This window comes from Hypomesus nipponensis, chromosome 6, assembly GCF_054491055.1.
Source record: "Hypomesus nipponensis isolate SF chromosome 6, ASM5449105v1, whole genome shotgun sequence".
Taxonomy (NCBI): Eukaryota; Metazoa; Chordata; class Actinopteri; order Osmeriformes; family Osmeridae; genus Hypomesus; species Hypomesus nipponensis.
Window position 1 is genome coordinate 16,165,862 of NC_140366.1, and position 21,789 is coordinate 16,187,650.

Sequence of the window (21,789 nt, forward strand, 5' to 3'; positions counted from 1 at the left end):
TTTACAGATCACGCCGTGAAAATAATGTAACATTCCGCACTTCAACTGGTACTGCAGATTATATTTATTTTAGTAAATGCAACAAATATTTTCAGGCACAGAGGACTACATTTATGTAACTTTAACCATTACTAGACCCATATTAAATCGCATAATTTAAAAAGAGGGCGGACCAAAGTCCTCATGTTTAATTTTCCAATTACGGAATCAAGAACAGAAATGTTTGCAACCTCAAGATGGCAGCAAAGGATCATAGAAATGAGAGGTGGCTAAAGCGAATGTTGTCTCTAAAAGGATACCTGATCTTCAATTCCCATCAATGGGGAATGATTAAGATAAATAGGTGCAGTTTGATTGTCTGGTAAAAACTAAAATAACTATTCAAAACATTTTTGCTTGCAAATTCCACTGGCAGCTAATATTGTTGAATAGTTGGGATGTAAAATCTCTGAGTGCATTCAAACCAGCTTCCAGGAGGAAGAAAAACTACTGGAGGCAGACTGTAGGATGAAAATATAAAACACACATGTTCTCTTTATTTACTGTATATAGATAGATGTACACCACAGAAGGTTTGCATAAAGCACACACAAAAAGCTCATGTATGTAAGATGTTCTCAACACATACTCTTGAATGCAGAAAAAATATCTTAAATTACAAATTGATAAAAAAAACAATTTGAATCCCAATTCTAAACCGTTCTCTAAATGCAAATAGTTACATGTAATGGAGACTGTGCCACATACCAACTGTCTGCAGTGCTTAAAGCCTCTGTGGTCTGTACGCTGGGGCAATTTGTACAAAATATGAAATCTACCATTTAATAATAGATATAACAAAACAAAGTACAGTATATGTACATATTGGATGAAGCCATTTAGTACAGCAAGTATACTAAAAGGACACTTGCAAATATTATTCTTTAGAAAGAAATGCGAGAGTATGTCAACAGTGCTCCAGAGAAGCCATTATTAAAGCCATTTCATGAGGAACTACAGCTACCAACAGGGAGACAGCAGCTCCGCGGAGAACCATGAAGGTCTAGTCTAACTCCAGCCCTCTGCACAGAACACCTGGACGCTATACAGTAGGAGACACCAGGTCAGGTGGGGTGAAGGGAAAGTGTTCAAATATTAAAATCGATCGGACACACTTGGGGAGGATAAAAGCATAAATTATTGAAGCGTGTAATTACTTAAGACAAAGACCAAAGAGATGAAAACAATGCAGTTATGGTAAAAGTGTATTTACAATGTGCACATTCAGATCGAAACATCAACTTGGAGGTTTCACAAAAAAAAAAAAAAAAAAAAAAAGAAACAAAAAAAAATAATAGAACAGAAGAACACCAACTCAGAGGCTTGGAACCCAGGCGTCTAGACGGGGGTAACAGCCAGCAAGCGTGTAGGTCGGCTGAGGTCTCAAACAATGGTACTGGACACCAAGACAGCAATACTCACTGGGCATGGAGGGGGGGGGGAGAGAGTGGGTGAGAATCTCTCTCATGTCGGTCGCTAGGCACACGGGGGAAGTCACACAGCATACGCCAGAGAGCACGACCCATTTCTATTCACCTCTATTTTTATTGTTCGTGTGTGTCGTTTTGTTTTGAAATGTTCAAGTTTTTTCAGGAAGTGCTTTTTCAGTTAAGTAGTTGGGGTCACTCCTCCTCATCATCGTCGTCATCATCTTTTACACTATTCGCCCGTCAGCTACGCCCGTTAAACAAGGCATCTACGATAGATCCAGCAGCTTGACAGCATTTGACATGCTGTTCATACATACAGTGCTTTCACACACATACATACGGGATACTGGGTGGTGTGTTGAGTAGCTGCTAGGAGTCAATGCTAAATATAAACAGTTTGGCATGTAGATTGCACTGCTGTGCTTTTGCCGAGCGTGGTCCATAACCCCTCTTGTACAATAAAGGCACTATAAAAAGAAAGGCTTGTGTTTGACGTCTTTCTGAGCTAAATCTCTCAGGCTACTTGCTAGTGTAACAGTGTCGTTTTAGTTTTTTACTCCGTATGAGTGGTACAAAACCAGGAACATTCAGGAACATTACCAGAGTGTAACCTTGGCCAGCTCAGTTCCTCTCTACCCACTAAGACGATGGGGCTCCATGGGAGTTTGTAGACCCAGCACTTGGTCCTTCTCCTCCTCCAAGACCAGGGGGAGACAAGGGACTTCAGGTGGAGGTGACGACAACAGAGACAGTTTTGTCTGTAGCGTGGGAACGAATAAAGTAAAAAGGATCAATAACGGGCCAGTGAGAGTTCAGAAGCATATGAACGGATGTGTGCGTGTCCTCTGACAGAGCCATATACCATTGTTTGAACAACCAATACACACTGCAAACTGGGTAAGCTTATTGCTTACAATACCATACAGATAAATAAAAAAAAAAAAAAAAAAAAAAAAAGTGTTTGATAAAAAAATAATGTAATAATCTGATACTGAAGTTGGCACCAAGCGATGTTTCTACAGCAGAACAGATGTCCATCAGAGATGAGATCGTCGAGGAGGCTGGCCCACAGACAGCCCAGCCTCATCAGATGTGACTTTATTAGCCGTGACCAACACTCCCAGACAGGCTTCTCAGCTGGGCCCAGTGCCCTCCCTGGGGGTTAGAAACCTGGCTGGAACAGGGCCCACAACACCAGAGGAGGAAGTGAAACCTGCTGTTAAAGGTCAGAGAACCGTCACCTGCTCAGTGACCTTGCGAAAAATAAAACAACATCGTAGATGAGTTTCCACGAGTATATCAGAAAAAAAAAAAAAAAAAAGCTAGACAGAAAGTAATGGTGAAATCAAACCTGTTTGAATAAACAAAGTGTTAAACTGAAGCTGCCATCTAGTGGGATGTGGTGGTGGTTAGACTATACCTGCTAGAAGAGGTGAGAGAAAGGACTGAAGGAAAAATAGACGACCTGAGAGAAATGACCAGAGGGGGGCAGCACTGCACCCGAGTGTCTGCAGGAGGACAGTGAGAGAGGTGGCTGACTGTCTGTGTGTGTGTCTGTGTGTGTGTGTGTGTGTGTGTGTGTCTGTGTCCTTAATTGAAGTGGCTTTATCAGTTGCCCATGCTGAACTGGACCACAGTCAAAGCAAATCTCTCACAAGACCTGTTCAGCAGAGCTGGGATGGTGCTGGTGAATTGTGCTGTTCTGTTCTCTACTGGTGCTGCCTGGCTGGTCTGGGCTGGTCTGGGCTGGTCTGGGCTGGTCTGGGCTGGTCTGGGCTGGTCTGGCCAGTGTTGGTCAGTGTGGGGCCGGTGGGGCGGCTCTCTGGGATGTCTTGGGGTGTCTCGGGGTGTCTAGACTGCGTCCTGCGGGGTGAGCATTTCCTCGGCCCTCCGGTGCGTCTCCAGGGCGCTGACGGTGGAGACGTCCTGGGGCAGCTCGGACTTCCTGCGCACCATCGGACGCTCTTTCCTCTGGTCCCGCTGGATCTGCAGCACACACACACACACACACCAGGGTCACGATGACTCTCACTCTGTCTCTACTCTACAGAAGGCCGCCGTCTGTCAGTGCCGGCCCTGTCTCTACTCTACAGAAGGCTGCCGTCTGTCAGTGCCGGCCCTGTCTCTACTCTACAGAAGGCTGCCGTCTGTCAGTGCCGGCCCTGTCTCTACTCTACAGAAGGCTGCCGTCTGTCAGAGTCAGCAGCCCACCTATGAAACGTGATCCTGGCCACAGCTGCATCAGTCCTTTGCACTGGCCTGCACTTCTCTATCAACAAGCACACAGGAGAGAACAGGGGGTCAGCCACTACTGACGGCCCACTGCGTCACAACACACTACGCCCCAGTACGGAACAGGGCTGCCTGGTTACTCCTTCCAAAGGGCAGCAAGGTGTGACAGCACCCAGGGTCTCCATGTAATGAGTCTCAGGACTGTGCCACATGTCTCAAGAGTTGCAGCCCGGCTGCAGTCATGTCAAGGTAGAGTCAGAGAGAGGGTCAGAGAGAGAGAGTCAGAAAGAACCCAAGAGCTCCCAAATGAAACCATTCCTCTGTTCAAACAGGGACCTAGACAACATGTAGACATGTATGTACACGCACCACCCCCCTCTACAAAGCACACACACGCGTGTTACCTGCGTTGCTTCCTCCTGGACGGTCTTCTTCAGCATGTTGACGTCCTCCAGCAGGGGGCCGTCGGTCTCCATGTCCACCGGGCTGCCCAGGCCTGATGGGTCCACGAACACCAGGAACTACACCCGCACACACACACAGACACAGGGAACTGTGTTACAGCGAGCCACAGGATGTGATGCAGTCAGAGGGCATCGGGAGGGCTTGAGATCCTAGCAGACCACCTAGAGCACGTTGAGGTTAGGACTCTTACCTGAGGGTTGGACTTGGCCAGATCCTCTATCTTGATCCACGCATCTTCCCTCTCTTTCCACTTGGCCTTCTCTCTGCACAGACACACACACAGATGAACAACAGAGTGGCAGGGTGTGTGTGTGTGTGTAGATGATGACAGGAGTTGTGTGTGTTCTTACTTGTTCTTCTCTGCTCTGAACTGCTGAGTGCAGTCATCAAACAGCTTCTGGTTCATCTCCATGAAGAGCTTCAGAGCATTATAGATCAACCCGTGGATTGTTCTGCACACACACACACACGCACATTAACAGCGGGTCACAGGACAGGGAGCTGTGCTGTGCAGGAATCTAACCCAAGACAATAAAGAGAGAAAGAGAAAAAGAGACAGACATAGACGGAGAGTAAGATCGAGAAAGAGAGAGGCAGCGTTGCGGGGATGTGGCTGTGACTCACTTGTTCCAGTGGCTCTTGGAGTTACGGTAGAGCGAGGGGAACATGATAGGCAGGATCCTGGCCGCGTTGTCACTGATCAGGCTCATGATGTACTCATTGTTCCAGTAGTAGAGCGCTCTCTCTGCCACCTAGCACACCACAACAGTCAGGGACCAGCGCATACGCAAACAAAACACGTTCCAATTCGACACACAGGTAAACTGAAACGTTCTTTGTTCTGTCACACACCAAAAGGCAGTGTTCCTATCACTAGCACTCAACGCCCCGCACGCAGACGAGGGGGGGGGGGGGGGGGTTGGAAGGAGACGGACCTGGAAGTGCGGGCTGGAGACACACTTGGCCAGCTGTCTGAAGAGGGGCTCCATGACCTTGACAAACTCGCTGGGTTCGATCACATCCAGGATCTCCTCCAGCTCGTTAAGGAACATCACCTCCTTAGGACTGTGGGTCTTGGGCCAGTACTTCAGCAGAGCCATCACTGTCTGTAGACACACAGAGTCTTCAGCAAATACCACATCTTCAACTTCAACACATCATACCAACTGCAAAAATTGCCAAAGTTCTGAACAAAGTTTTCACCTTGCTGCTGCTTAAAACACACGTGTTAGGCTGCCAGTGCAGTTAAAATATTTCATTTGATGAAACTTTGTAACACTATGTGTTGTTTACTTAAACTAACGTCACTAGATAAGCCAAAGAAACAAGTCCAGCTAGATATCAAAAGTGTCTTACCGGCTCTGTGAGAGTGCTATCCTTCTCCAGAAACTGCACAACACAGTATGCCAGCTGAAAGAGACAAGAGAGAAAGGAGAGCGAGAGAGAAAGCGAGAGCGAGAGCGAGAGAGCGAGAGAGAACAAGAGAGAGGTCAGATGAGAGAGAGAGAATAGATAAGGTTGGGGGAGAGAGAGCAAGATAGATGGAAGAGAGGAAAAAGAGAGGGGTTTCTTATGAGTCCATGTCTGCAGTCTAAGCAGGATTCCAGTACTGATCCCAGAGGGAAAAGGAGGGGGCTTACCTGGGGGTGGTACACACTAAGAGACTTGACTTTGTGTAAAGGCAACAGAACTTTCAACAGGAAAATCTTGTGCTCCTCTTTCAATGGTAAGGCAAACCCATTGATTATGCTGTAAGGGAGATAAGGAGGGAGACAGATTAATGACCCGACAATCCAATACAGTTGACAGGGCATGAAGGCATTTTCTGTGGAGCAAGGCATCAATTACCTTCCTAATATTTCCAATAGTTCTGCTATTCCATTATGATGTTCTGTTTCATAGATGAACCTGAGAGGAAAATAACAGCCCTTTTAGTCAGCAAATAATGAACCAAACATCTCAAATAATCCTAATAATAATCCATTAGCCTTGGCACCATGTAAAGACCGTGCAGCGTAGCATGGCTTGTCCCTCACCTGTAGAAGATGTTGTTGATGTGTTTCCTGATGTAGGCGCGCAGGCCTAAGAACTTGCCGTAGATGCGGTGCAGAGTGGTCTTCAGGAAGTCTCGTTCCCGAGGGTCTTCACTGTCAAACAGATCCAGCAGCTGGGGGGAGACCGCACCGGGGTGAGCCAGCGCCACCCAACACACACACACACACACACACACACACACACACACACACACACACACACACACACACACACACACACACACACACACACACACACACACACACACACACACACACACACACACACACACACACACACACACACACACACACACACACACACACACACACACACACACACACACACACACACACACACACACACACAATAAAAAATGGGGCAATTCGATTGAATGCCCTTTATTGATCACTTGAACCCGGAATTTCCTCCTGGATCAATATAATGAATGGAATTGATCCACATACAAAAAGACATAGACCATAAACGCATGCAGGCATCGCTCACAGCCATCCTTCACAGGCATCGCTCACAGCCATCCTTCACAGGCATCCTTCACAGGCATCGCTCACAGCCATCCTTCACAGGCATCCTTCACAGGCATCGCTCACAGCCATCCTTCACAGGCATCCTTCACAGGCATCGCTCACAGCCATCCTTCACAGGCATCGCTCACAGCCATCCTTCACAGGCATCCTTCACAGGCATCGCTCACAGCCATCCTTCACAGGCATCCTTCACAGGCATCGCTCACAGCCATCCTTCACAGGCATCGCTCACAGCCATCCTTCACAGGCATCCTTCACAGGCATCGCTCACAGCCATCCTTCACAGGCATCCTTCACAGGCATCGCTCACAGCCATCCTTCACAGGCATCCTTCACAGGCATCCTTCACAGGCATCGCTCACAGCCATCCTTCACAGGCATCCTTCACAGGCATCGCTCACAGCCATCCTTCACAGGCATCCTTCACAGGCATCGCTCACAGCCATCCTTCACAGGCATCGCTCACAGCCATCCTTCACAGGCATCGCTCACAGCCATCCTTCACAGGCATCCTTCACAGGCATCGCTCACAGCCATCCTTCACAGGCATCCTTCACAGGCATCGCTCACAGCCATCCTTCACAGGCATCGCTCACAGCCATCCTTCACAGGCATCGCTCACAGCCATCCTTCACAGGCATCCTTCACAGGCATCGCTCACAGCCATCCTTCACAGGCATCGCTCACAGCCATCCTTCACAGGCATCGCTCACAGCCATCCTTCACAGGCATCGCTCACAGCCATCCTTCACAGCCATCCTTCACAGGCATCGCTCACAGGCATCCTTCACAGGCATCCTTCACAGGCATGCCCTCTGATCCACTTGACCCAGACAGAGAGGGGGAGAGGGGTCGTACCTGCATTACAAACTTCTGGTCGATGTACTTCTTGGCTACATTTGGTTGGAAGTCGGGCGACTCGAGGAACCGCAGGAAAAACTCATAGACGAGCTACAGAGAGAGAAGCAGGGTCACTCTTCCTGTGTGTGTGTGTGCGTGTGTGTGCACATATACTGTATACAGTACTGTGTGTGTGTGGGCAAATATACTGTATACAGTACTGTGTGTGTGTGTGTGTGTGCACATATCCTGTATACAGTACTGTGTGTGTGTGTGCAAATATACTGTATACAGTACTGTGTGTGTGTGGGCAAATATACTGTATACAGTACTGTGTGTGTGTGTGTGTGGGCAAATATACTGTATACGGTACTGTGTGTGTGTGGGCAAATATACTGTATACAGTACTGTGTGTGTGTGGGCAAATATACTGTATACAGTACTGTGTGTGTGTGGGCAAATATACTGTATACAGTACTGTGTGTGTGTGGGCAAATATACTGTATACAGTACTGTGTGTGTGTGTGCACATATCCTGTATACAGTACTGTGTGTGTGTGGGCAAATATACTGTATACAGTACTGTGTGTGTGTGGGCAAATATACTGTATACAGTACTGTGTGTGTGTGTGCACATATCCTGTATACAGTACTGTGTGTGTGTGGGCAAATATACTGTATACAGTACTGTGTGTGTGTGGGCAAATATACTGTATACAGTACTGTGTGTGTGTGGGAAAATATACTGTATACAGTACTGTGTGTGTGTGTGCACATATCCTGTATACAGTACTGTGTGTGTGTGGGCAAATATACTGTATACAGTACTGTGTGTGTGTGGGCAAATATACTGTATACAGTACTGTGTGTGTGTGTGCACATATCCTGTATACAGTACTGTGTGTGTGTGGGCAAATATACTGTATACAGTACTGTGTGTGTGTGGGCAAATATACTGTATACAGTACTGTGTGTGTGTGCACATATCCGGTATACAGTACTGTGTGTGTGTACCTGTAAGTGCGGCCACGCAGCCTCCAGCGTGGGCTCGTCCTCCTCGGGGTCAAACTCGGCGCCCGTGGGGTTGGAGGACGGCGGCAGCGTCCTGAACATGTTCACTGCAAACTGGAGGCAAGCAGACAGTTACTACCCAGCCTGCACAACCAAAACCACAGCACCACACACCTACGGGAAAGCACACAAACCACCAGCTAACTAACGCGCTTGCGCGTGTCATCGAGTGTTCATTTGCGAGAGCGTTTGAATCAATACAGCCACTGGGGCCCGCAGGCTGTTAATCAGTGGTAGTGTGGAAGCAGGCCCTGTGCAGCAAGACATGACAGAGTGTCAGGACCTTTACACTGGCATTTACAGGGCCTTCCTCTCTATCACAAACACAGAGCACACCCTTCCTTTGCACTTCTCTCACTAACGCCCTCACTTTTCATAACCTTCAAAATGCTGACAGCCACTCCCTCAGATGAGAAACCACAGAGAGAAAGAGAGAGAGAGAGAGAGGAGATAAAGATGCCCTCACTTGTCAAAGTTTACATTATTTACATTTAGTCATTTAGCAAACGTTCTTATCCAGAGTGACTTACAGTAAGTACAGGGACATCCCCCCCCCCCCCCCGAGGCAAGTAGGGTGAAGTGCCTTGCCCAAGGACACAACATCATTTGGCACAGCCGGGAATCGAACCAGTGACCTTCTGATTATTAGCCCGATTCCCTATCCGCTCAGCCATCTGACTTATCTGATGTCACACGCTCCCCCCCAGCGTGACTCAGCCCACCCCAGCCTTCCCCAGCCCTCCCCAGCCAGTGGAACCTTCATGTCACCAGAGAACCAGAACAGTGGCAGCAGAGCCTGGAACCCCCTGCCAGGGCCACGCAGGCGTCTGGGTTCCTTATCCCTGTGGTGTCAGCTCTCAGACTACGCTGGCTGAATAATGGAACCACAAGAATTAGAATAGAAGCCGCGTCCTCGTCAATCTCCATACTTTGATGATAAAAGCAGCTGGCTTCAAAGTGTCGTCTTTGTTAAGGGAGGAGGAGGAGGGGACAGGAAAGGAACAACTCAGGGGTTACAGAGTATATTTTCATGCTGATTCGACTGCCACCTTGCATTTTCTGCTGCCCTGATCAAATAAAAAGGCCACGCGAGGTGAATGGGGGGCAATTTGCACCTCGCCCGCCGTATCCTGCCCCGCGGCATCGAGGCCAGCTTTGATAAACATCAAAGAGCTTTAATTCAACCACAGGGACGGTGAGAGAGAGACTGAGAGAGACGGACCTGGCATCCAGCGCTCATCCAGGTCACATCATCAGGGGAGCCTGATCTGATCAGCCTGACCGGACCCTCTCGCTCCCCCCGCTCCCCCCGCCCTCCAAACAACACGTCTGAATCAGAGTGTCACAAATGAAGCAGGCTGGTTGATTTCGACACAAGTGTAAACCAACGGTAAACCAACTGCAACCACCGCCTTTAATCCTGAGGCAGGGGAGAAAAAAAAAAGAGCAGACCGCTTCTGCCCTCAAGGTTAGCTCACAAGCAACCTCAAGACAGACAGTTGCTAATTCAGCTACCACTTGATTATGCCAGCTCCACAAAGCCAGAGGTCTGGTAAGCCTGATCAGGAATGTTAGATAAGAAATCCTAGATGAGTTGCGTGTGGCGTGACGTCCTCCCCAGGGTTCAGATGCAGGTCACTGGATTGTCTTTGAAGTGTCTGTGACTCAGGGGCCAGGGACAGAGGGAGGTGGAGCTGAGATGAGCAGAGGCTCTGTGTGCACACCTCTCCTCAGGCTCAGACCAACCATGTGAGTACTAACCATGATAGATCAAAAGATACCTACTAGATGCTGACCCTGTGTGACAGAAAGACAGACAGCTGTTGGGTACTGACCCTGTGCGACAGACAGACAGGTGTTGGGTACTGAACCTGTGCGACAGACAGACAGCTGTTGGGTACTGACCCTGTGCGACAGACAGACAGGTGTTGGGTACTGAACCTGTGCGACAGACAGACAGCTGTTGGGTACTGACCCTGTGCGACAGACAGACAGGTGTTGGGTACTGAACCTGTGCGACAAACAGACAGCTGTTGGGTACTGAACCTGTGTGACAGACAGACAGCTGTTGGGTACTGACCCTGTGAGACAGACAGACAGCTGTTGGGTACTGACCCTATGTGACAGACACAGACAGACAGCTGTTGGGTACTGACCCTATGTGACAGACACAGACAGACAGCTGTTGGGTACTGACCCTGTGCGACAGACAGACAGCTGTTGGGTACTGACCCTGTGCGACAGACAGACAGACAGGTGTTGGGTACTGACCCTGTACGACAGACAGACAGACAGGTATTGGGTACTGACCCTGTGCGACAGACAGACAGACAGGTGTTGGGTACTGACCATGTGCGACAGACAGACAGACAGACAGACAGAGACAGGTGTTGGGTACTGACCATGTGCGACAGACAGACAGACAGACAGACAGAGACAGGTGTTGGGTACTGACCATGTGCACCACCTCTGGGTAGATGGGCTCTGTGATGACGTTCCTGTTGTGGGTGATGTACTCCACCATCTCGCTCAGCGCCGCCCGCTTCACCTCCTTCCATTTCAGGTCGCTCAGCGGGTCGGACAGGAAGTCAAAGAGCACACAACACTGTCTGAGCTTCTGGATGAAGAGCTTCTCCTGCTCGGCGGGGGGGACATCTACAGGGCACAGGGGAGGAAGGGAGGAGATCTTCATCACGCACAGGACGCAGCCAGTGTTTCTGTACGTAGACCCAACCCACCAATGGAACATTTGAAACCAGTGCAGGTGCTGAGGAGCTTTGAGTATGTGTGTACATGCTCGAGTGTAAGAAAAAGATAACATCATTGGAAAAACCAGTTCTGTAAACGATCACGTCAGTGAATTGGGCCTTCTGTCTGTGGCGGTTAATTTCTACTCACTGCACTTCTGAAGTCGCCCATCTATACTATACAGACAGACAGCCTTCTGTGTATGCATGATGGATCGCACAACAAGCCTGGCACAAATCAATGTTTATGAGCAACCAACCAACTCACTCACCCTATTATCATCATCTGTGGAGAGGAGATGGATGTGGACCATCTAATTCAACCTCTAATCTCAATAGAACCAACCACAATTCCCTTCGCCTACATCTGCAACGACTGAATGAATGTAGATTAACAGTCCCAACCTAAAGGGTTCTCAACATGGCCCATTTACGAAACAGGGGCCTAATGTAGTACTTATATATATCTAGCACAGTTCCCTCTCCTCCTAAGCATGTAAGAGGGTGAGGTCTATTTTGAAGCATTTCAAACAGTGTTACAAAAATTCTGTAACACTGCCCTCTCCAACTTCCCTGTCTGGGCACCCTGTGAAGAACAGATGGGATCAGCTCTCTCTCGCTCTCTTTCCCCTCAGACTCCCTCTCCCTCCTACTTTCCTCACTCCCTTTCTCTTCATTCTTTCTCACTGTCCCCTGGTTCCTGCTTGTCGTTGGTGTGTTGAGACATGTGCTGTGCTCTTAGCATGTCCCCTCTACCCCTCCAAGGCAAGCACAGGTCTGCTCCAGTTACACAACAGCACTAGTGTTTCTGAACAGGCCCTGAAATATTAAGAGAGGATCGAGTCTGGCTGTGTGTGTCGCTGCATGCCTGGGCTCCTGACCTTTCCTCCCTCACAGGAATCCAGCCACCCTCCCCAGGCACAGCCTGCCTGCCAGCCTTTACCTTTCAGCCAGCCAGCCAGCCTACCTGCCTCCCTTTCAACATGCCAGTCTACCTACCTACCTCCCTTTCAACATGCCTGTCTACCTGTCTACCTACCTGCCTCCCTTTCAACATGCCTGTCTACCTGCCAGCCTACCTGCCTCCCTTTCAACACGCCAGTCTACCTACCTACCTCCCTTTCAACATGCCTGTCTACCTGCCAGCCTACCTGCCTCCCTTTCAACATGCCAGTCTACCTACCTACCTCCCTTTCAACATGCCTGTCTACCTGTCTACCTACCTGCCTCCCTTTCAACATGCCTGTCTACCTGCCAGCCTACCTGCCTCCCTTTCAACATGCCAGTCTACCTACCTACCTCCCTTTCAACATGCCTGTCTACCTGTCTACCTACCTGCCTCCCTTTCAACATGCCTGTCTACCTGCCAGCCTACCTGCCTCCCTTTCAACACGCCAGTCTACCTACCTACCTCCCTTTCAACATGCCTGTCTACCTGCCAGCCTACCTGCCTCCCTTTCAACATGCCAGTCTACCTACCTACCTCCCTTTCAACATGCCTGTCTACCTGTCTACCTACCTGCCTCCCTTTCAACATGCCTGTCTACCTGCCAGCCTACCTGCCTCCCTTTCAACACGCCAGTCTACCTACCTACCTCCCTTTCAACATGCCTGTCTACCTGCCAGCCTACCTGCCTCCCTTTCAACATGCCAGTCTACCTACCTACCTCCCTTTCAACATGCCTGTCTACCTGTCTACCTACCTGCCTCCCTTTCAACATGCCTGTCTACCTGCCAGCCTACCTGCCTCCCTTTCAACACGCCAGTCTACCTACCTACCTCCCTTTCAACATGCCTGTCTTCCTGCCTGCCTACCTGCCTCCCTTTCAACATGCCTGTCTTCCTACCTGCCTCCCTTTCAACATGCCTGTCTTCTTGCCTGCCTACCTGCCTCCCTTTCAACATACCTGTCTACCTGCCTGCATTCCAGCCTGCCATTCAGTCTGCCTGTCTACCTGCATTCAAGCCTGCCCTTCAACCTTTCAGCCTGCCTGTCTACCTGCCTTTCAGCCCTGCCTGCATGGCCTCCTACCTGTCTGCCCTTTGACATCTATAGCCAGCTTGTCCAACAGGGGGGAAAAGGCTAAACAAGCAGTCCTGTAGATCTGAAGGAACTCGTAACTCTGGTGTAATCCTCTGGTATTGGAAGGAAGTTAAAAAGGCCTATAGCGTAAATCTATGCATGTTGATAATGGACTAACATTTACTGTGTGGATTTTAAACTAACCTTTTAAATGCTTTTTTTTCTTTCAGTAGTCATATGAAAAAAGATGACCACTGAAATCACAGGAAAATCTGTGATTACTCATACACACAACTGCCAGCAATCCCTGTATTTCAGTACACGTTACAACGCAACATCATTAAAATGCCAACCTCACAGTCACTTCACAGATTTACCCCTGCAGCAAAGTGGATCAACTTCAAGACAAACCCCCTACACACACCCCACATTAATTTAGCTGAGCAGCAGTTTGAGAAGTCATAAAGCAGCAGAGACCTGGGAACACAGCTTCAGAGAGACAACATACATCTCTCCAGCCTGTGACCTCACATCCTTAGACATCAGCAGTCTTAGTGGGGGATGGGAGAGGCAGCAGAAGACAGTTAAACTAGCCCCCCTCCCCTGACTCGCTCCCTTCCTCCCGCTCTCTTTAGCCCAGCTATGCAGTGCACTAGCCTTCCCCGTTGACACAATCACAACACTTATCACCTCCCCCCCCAAAAAAAATAAATAAATAAATACCCACGTACTAACCCAGTGAGTACACAAGAGGATATCACACAAACACACGGCAAACTGACAACCTCCACACAAACCACTCCTGTTCCCTGCTTTTCCTCCACCAGCACGCTTAGCACGAGGCCACAGATGGCAAACGGTGACGCTTTGCTCAACCGCCCCGAGAATCAAACACGCAGGAGAAGACACAGAATTATTATTTTTTTAAATCCAAAATAAAAATAAAATACAGAACATAGCAGTCCTCCTCACCTCTAAAATGCATAAGGGCCACAGGATGAAACGGCCCGTTGGAGCTTGGTGCATCCAGGACCATCCCTGCAGCAGTTCTAGTACATGTCAACATCTAGTGGCTGAGGCAGACGCGAGGAGAGCAGAGGGCAGGCCAGGCTACTGCGAGGAGCCAGCCTCCATTTTAGCACAAACACTCAGAGCAGAAAATGAAGCTCCCCTGCTGCTGGAGGGAACCAGCTAGTTAGTGATGTCATTCCTTACAGGAGGAGCCTGATTGGCTGCCCCCTGGTCACATGGGCAAGCTGTCAGAATGCATAAACATGAGGGAGGAGATTGGCCTGGTGGGCTGGGGGAAGGGAGGGACCTCTCCTGTGATTGGAGCAGGTCTTACAGCTAGGTTCAGAGTGCAGTGAACTTCAGACAGCTCTAGAATCTAAACCAAACAACATTTAAGGGAAGAAAAAAAACTCTTCAAGAAGAAACTATAACTCAGGGGCTAAACAAAACATTTGATTTCCCTCCCTCTCCATATGTCTCAGATAAACCAGCATTGTTCTCCAACTACAAAGTATAAATCATGTTAGTCTAAAAGGGACTTAGGCCTAGAGATCAATAAAAGAACAGTATGAAAACAGAGAATAAAGGGATCTGATGTCTCAATGACAGTCACAGGCCAAAAAATGGCATGGGCTACTGTCATACATCGGGTGTGTTTATGTGACCCAGATCCAGGTGCATGCGAGAAACACAACGACAGGAAGTCAATATGCAAGCAACTCAGGAAGTGCTTATGCAAGGCACCACATTCTACAGCTAGCTCAATTGCTCATTTAGGGCAGAAACGTGCACTGCTGATGAGCTAACACCAACACCACACACACACACACACCCCAACACCACACACACACACACACACACAGAAGACTGGGGGAAGGTGTATGGGAAAATTAGGCTGTATTCTTATGCTAGACCATAATATTAATAACATTAAACTCTGCGAGGCACCTTATTCAAATGTCTAAGGAAATCTCCAGACTGTGACTCAGATGCTTGGACAGAGCCCTCAACATGGCGAGATGAGACCATGGGCATGAGTTCTAATATCCCCATAGTTCCACTTCATCTCAGAAACACCGTCCAACTTACTAAATAAGACTAAGTCATGCGTCATTTCACTGGACTATCGAGCCCATGTTCACATTGAGACGCCTGCTTTTCTATGCAGACACAAGCATGATTCATCTTTTACCTACTTTTTGTTTGGAGTGTATTATCTAAATCAATCATGTTGTTATCTGAAAGGTCACAACTAGCTGGTCGACTTTCCAAAGCAAGTTGGCCACTGTGTTCCTAGGTCCCGGCCGGGGTCCAGCCCAGAGGAGCATGTGTAGGCAGAGGAGCTGTCGCTATGCCAACAGTTGTAAAATGTGTGGAGTGTGGGAGGGGTTGAACGTGGTTATAAATGAACTGGCTAAAGCAACCAGGCCACACCCTCACCCTTCAACCCCAGAGTGAAGCTCCAACAGAAACACAAGACACAGAAGGCACAACATGGAGCTTCTAAGCAAGCCTTCAGTGAGCTTAAGAAGGGGGGGGGGGGAATGTGCTGGATCAGCGTTTGGCTTTGACACTTACTGGACGACGGTCGGAAAACAAATCTGCATATTTAAAGCTGAGAACCACACTTCAGATATCGTCTTGTTCCATTTGACGGTTTGTTGTTATTAATGGAAAGTCAGACTCGTCATCTAAAAGGATCACTCAGAGATCATCACCCTCAGGCATACTGACGTTGAAGATTTTTCTGGTTGTCGTGGGTTTAGTGCTGGTCTGAATCTCGAGCCGGGACACCAGATCTTCCTCGGGCTTGGCTTACGTAGAGGCCAAGTCTTCCTCTGTGAAGAGGGGCTCTGGGTTGTCTCTGTGAATGCAGCCCTTTCTGAGCTGGTCTCTAGTCATGAGGTATTCTACCATCAGAGGACCTGTTGTTCCAAAACATACCAACCCAACACACACACTCTCTCTCTCTCTCTCTCTCTCTCTCTCTCTCTCTCTCTCTCTCTCTCTCCCTCTGTGGTTATTTTACCCTCCTTTGACACCCACACACACACACACACACACACACACACCAGTCCAGGTTATTAATAAACACTTGTCCCATTCTCAAGAGTCACGGTGTAGAATGAGTTTTAGCTTGTGAGGCATCAGGCTGTTCTACATCTAAGGTTTGTTTGTAGACCTTAGAGAGAATTCTGGGATAGCGAGAGAAAGTACAAAAATACACTAAAGCTGCTGACAGCTAAAGGCTTGATTCGGTCTGCTGATCTTATTAATAATCACAGGCAGCCAGTACTGTATTATCACTAGCATTTAGGGACCTCGTCCATTTGAAGCACTATACCGTTGATCAGATACACAATAGATTAATGTCCTTCGCAGAGAGGAGGACTGAGAGTAGAACCCATCTGAGGGTTCTAAAGTTGATTCTAGAACATGGCATCAAATTAAGAGACACTTGGGCTGATAATAAAGGGAAGAAAATTAATCAGCGAAGTGCTGTGTTTCCGCTCAACCAACAGGTGGAGACAAAACTCAGGAAGATGTTCCTCAGCTCAGGACAGCCTCTCTCCACATGGAAGGGTTTGGGTTATATTATGCCTGACTGTGTTTAGTTTCACATTCACATTGAGTCATTTAGCAGACGCTCTTATCCAGAGCGACTTACAGTTAGTACAGGGACATTCCCCCCAAGGCGAGTAGGCTGAAGTGCCTTGCCCAAAGACACAACCTCATTTTTTGCACGGCCAGGAATCAAACTGGCAACCTTCTGATTAATAGCCCGATTCCCTAACCGCTCAGCCATCTGACTACCTGTTTCTGGACAGGCTCTGCACTGGGCAGCGTTCTACCAGGCCGGAAGGCTTGCAGCTAACACACACAGCCCCCGTCCAGAGGCACAATGTCTGGGATGACAACAGGCCTTGCTAGGTGGACAGGATCCCTGATTACATCCAACCGACCACAGGACAACATATGGAGGAGCTTAAGATGCAGGATAAACCGAAGAAATGGGAAGCTTATCTGACATCTGTATACAGTTTATGTAACGCAGACTGTAACCCAAGTCTGTGCCCAAGTTAACAGAGTATTGAGTCCAGTGCAGATTGCCCTCCTGTGGCTGACGGAGCAGCTAACCACAGGACACGGTGTTACTGCAGCTGAGGCAGTTAGATTACCTGGTTACTGTTACAGATCAACAGAGGTGTGCGTGCATGCGTGTGTGTGTGCGCGTGTGTGTGTGCGTGCGTGTGTGCGTGCGTGTGTGCGTGGGGTGGGCCCTTTTCCAAAGGTCTACTTCAGGTTGGGCAGGAGCCATAGATGGATCAGCAATTCAACCTCTGACCTAATCCTTCTGAGAGTAGGAGTTATTAAGTCCTGCAAAAGCAGAGCACCAGCCCACAGCACTAACATGAACACGGCAGGACCACCCAAACGACCTCATCCTGACTGATTGTATAACAACAAAAAACTAACGCTGTTCTGGTCCTTGACGTCCAAATCGACACCAGTCTGTGACACACACATTAACAACAATATTATACGTCAAGTTTGGCATAGCAGAGGTCTTCTCTGTGCTATAACAGACAGTTGGACAGAGAGGGTCCTGTTGGCCTCTGCTTATCTGGGCACCAAAAGTATTCTGAAACACAAGGGCCGGTGGCATTAGAGCCTTATCTCTGGATTACCCCTAAATATAGACACTTGGGTCAAATCCAGCACAAAGTCCATGCCATCTACGTCTCCTGTTTGTTTCCATGTCTTGCGTAAGTCTGTCTGCGGCTCGACGTTTTACGAGGACTGGGCACGGTAGCGGTGGAAAGGCAGGGGATGCTCAGAGGGCCGTCGAAGGAGGAGAGACAAGGGAGCGTGTCATCCATGTGATTTACATAAGATTTTTTTTACGTAGTGGGTGGTAAATCCACAGCTTACTCAGGGCTAAAGCCCCAGGGGCCTGGGCTGGAGCACTGAGCATGTAGACTGCTTAGAGTGCAACATAAGAACTGATGGGACCAGAGGCACAATAAAACCCAGCTTAGCAACCAAGCTCAGACCATCCTCCCAGATGAGGTGAGCTTCACCACTGATGTTAGAAACTGGTTCTTGATAGGTGCCATAAGAGATGAATAAATCAGAGAGCCCAAGAAAGGGAGACTCCTCTGCATGTAATAATAATGAAATTATTGGGGGGGGGGGGGGAGATTTGATCTTGCGACCTTGTGATCTGCGGTCACATGCTCTACCACTGAGCTAAACCTATCCCACCAAGCCAATATACTCAAAAAATAAAAATAAATGACTGTGGCAGAACTGTCTGTAGATAAACACGAGGTGTGCCCGGGGGGGGGGTTGTGATACCTTTGAATGCAGGCAGCTTCTGCAGCTCTCTGTTGTTGCTGAGGCTGAACCGGGACGAGCTCTGCCTCTTGTCCTTCTTGACCGGGGTCTGGGCTCCTGGCTGCTTCCCCTTCAACAGCTGAGTGGTGGGAGGAACGCTGTTACTGCCCTTCCTGTTGGAGCCCTGGGGAAACAGGAGGGACAAGGTGAGACGGAAGAATTTCGCAATACAATGAATGTGAAGGCAGTGGCGTGAATGATGCCAAGGCTTCACTCCTTGCCATGGCAACCTCCGTTGTGTTTACAGATCTGACGGCAACATGAATACAGTGTAAACAACAAGCCAAACTTCCCTTACAACGTAGAACTCTGAAGACAGGGCAGTTAGGGTTCGGGTCATGTTTGTTTAGATAAACTGTTCCCAGAGCCATAAACGTAGATCACATGGGACAAGTCTGGATGTTAATGTGTGCGTGTTTCATGGCTGGTCCCACCTGCTGGCTAGGATCCTTTAATCCCCACACACCTGACAACATCATGCTCACTCTCACTGCAACCACGGGTTCACATCAGTCTGGTTTTATCAACAGTAGCCCTGGGGGCAATTGTCAAAGTCACTTAAAAACCCAACTAATGTTGCCCCACTGGCTCTGCTTGCTGTCCCTCTCTCACACACTACAAGACCACAAGTGTTTAGGAGTTAGACCAGCTTAGCGTGGTGGCCACTGTCTCGTAATGGGAGAACTAAATCTGCGGCTGGACCCCATGATGGGCTGGATTACTGACTCATGTGACCCAACAGAAGGTCTTCTCTCCCACTGATTCATTAACCCAATGTTGTCTATGCTCTTGATACATCCTCAGGCAGCTTCATGGGTTCATACAGTACGCAGGAGAGCAGCGCTTCAACTGGCAGGTCCTCTGAGGTATTGCCAAGCGTTGATTTGGAAGAGCATACAGTTACAAGTAAAACCTGAAGCGGTATTCCGGAGAGGCCCTTAGCTAGAAAGGCGATGAATAACGAGAATAACTAGCAAAGAAACCAGCTAGCAGCTTGCTCCAAAGCAGTAAGCTTGATACTTGCGCGTAAACAAAGGGCATTACAGTGCCTAAATCGGCTCTATGATAGCTATGACCACCATGATTTTGTCACTATCCCTCTGAAGCTTACAGGGCTCTTGTGGTCAAAGGCATCTAAGAGGACGCGTTGATGGGAGGGGCTTTGGTGGTATAGTGTGTGTGTGTGTGTGTGTGTGTAGCAGGGGGTGGAACAGTGACAGCTTGTTGCCCAGCAATTTCAATTTGACACAAGGTTTGCGCATTAGCAGATATGCAGCTGACACACAACTGAATACAGATAACCCAGGATTACAACTCAGGAATAGGCAGAAAGGAGGAGATTCTTACGTCTTCAAATATTTCAAAACATCAGTTAACTAGGGTCTATCCACATTTCTGTAAGCTTAACATGTCACTGTTGGTGGTGGAGATATTGTATCTGTCTCCCCACTCACATAGCAAAATGGGGTCTCACAGAACACCATTTTTATTTTCTACAATATGATGACAAACAAGAGATTAAATTCTTTCATTCGTTCAAGAGTGTCCCTTTTTGTTCAAGATGATCTCTTATCGTGTCATAGAGACCCACAAAAGTTAAGGTCACCATCAATGGCTGGTGTTCCTTATTTGACAGAGTTGCTACTGTACAGTACGTGTTGTCATGTCTGATGTCTGAGTACTACGTTACCTCATGTTCTGAATTCTCTTGTGCTCCAGTTTTCCCGACTTTACCAGACTTGGGGGTCTCCTAAAATAAAACGTGAAAATACCTTAATTTATATCGTCTTAATTCACAACTCTAGGCTCAAAGCTCGAGAGGGTTAGCTTACATAACGGTGACTAGTACCCACACTTCGAAGCCAAATTTAGCACAACAATAAAGTGGCTACTCTACTTGGCCTAGTCACATAGTACTTACCTCGAGCTAGCTATGTAGCGTTAGCTGTCAAACGGACGTGGCTAGCATTACCCTAGCTAAAGTTTAAGCAATGTTACCGCTAGCTGACACATCTACCTAGCCATCTGGCTAGTGCTAAATAACGTGATGTGGTGCATATGTCCGCTTAATTTCCGAATTATAGTATGACTAGAACAAAGTATTTCAAAGATACTAGCTAGCTAACATAGCTGAGCATTTTTGGTGACTGACGCTTTGGTGAGGATTCAGTCTCAGACTAATGTTACTGTGTCTTGCTCGCCTCTACAGACACCCGGCAAATCATAGTGGCTAGCTCAAAGTTCAGGATTTCAGGCACATATACGTTATAATAGTAGCCATTACAAACATATTATTTTTGTGCATAGTTAGTTCACAACCGGCTTAAATTTCCAAGCGTGAAATTACAAAGTACTTGCTAACGTCGTTACCACATACCACACACACACCAGCCAAGAGTCTGTTTGTAGTCGCACCTAGATCCAGATGGGACATACCGTAACGTTAGCTAACTGTCAAGTATGTGGGCTTAGATTAATCTTTAAAGACATCGAAACGATACAAATGTTATCTGCAGATAGGCCAGTCCCGTGTTGTAAACTCACCTTATCTTTTTTCGTTTTATTCGGCATTGCATTAACGTAGCCACCCTTGCTCCCCTTCTGACAGTCCAGTAGCACCAAATCTGCCAACTCCCGTCTTCTGCGCTGTAGTGGCTGGCGTCGCTGGTGTGATAGGCTGCCATCTATCAGGTGACCCAACGTCTCTCTGACAGATTGTGCTGGTGGAAGAGAGCGGGAGCTGTCGGTAGGCGACACCTTGTGACAGCGGCGGCTTTTTGACACATTGTGATGAGTTACCTCTAATATAACACTACATTATAATCCAGTTTCATATGAGTACCAAACAACAAGGTCAGACATGTAGGCATTTCCAAATGCCACTATTATTCTTATCTTTACCTATTTGGTAGGCTCCATTACAACTTTTATTAAACCATTATTCCAAAACG

At 48.1% G+C, this 21,789-nt stretch overlaps 1 protein-coding gene across 3 annotated transcripts; it reads right to left on the reverse strand.

Annotated features, from left to right (window-relative positions):
• Nucleotides 1-503: 503 nt before the first annotated feature.
• On the reverse strand, nt 504-21,494 carry ppp2r5cb (protein phosphatase 2, regulatory subunit B', gamma b). Of its 3 annotated transcripts, XR_014758463.1 has the most exons (17): nt 21,383-21,494; nt 20,529-20,588; nt 18,800-18,962; nt 11,115-11,314; nt 8,603-8,713; nt 7,607-7,699; nt 6,203-6,333; nt 6,015-6,074; nt 5,807-5,915; nt 5,523-5,576; nt 5,102-5,272; nt 4,791-4,918; nt 4,517-4,618; nt 4,357-4,429; nt 4,106-4,222; nt 2,890-3,455; nt 504-2,722 (listed from the first exon to the last, which is right to left on the reverse strand). XR_014758463.1 is itself a non-coding variant. In XM_084699959.1 (16 exons), the coding sequence occupies exons 1-16, from the start codon at nt 21,407-21,409 to the stop codon at nt 3,321-3,323; spliced, it is 1,734 nt and encodes a 577-aa protein (XP_084556085.1). In that variant the 5' UTR covers nt 21,410-21,494; the 3' UTR covers nt 504-3,320. The 3 variants fall into 3 exon arrangements, 2 of the variants coding, with proteins under 2 accessions (XP_084556085.1, XP_084556086.1); XM_084699959.1 differs by having other exon boundaries at nt 504-3,455; XM_084699960.1 differs by lacking the exons at nt 18,800-18,962; nt 20,529-20,588; nt 21,383-21,494 and adding an exon at nt 14,402-14,572 and having other exon boundaries at nt 504-3,455.
• Between the last annotated feature and the right edge of the window lie 295 nt (nt 21,495-21,789).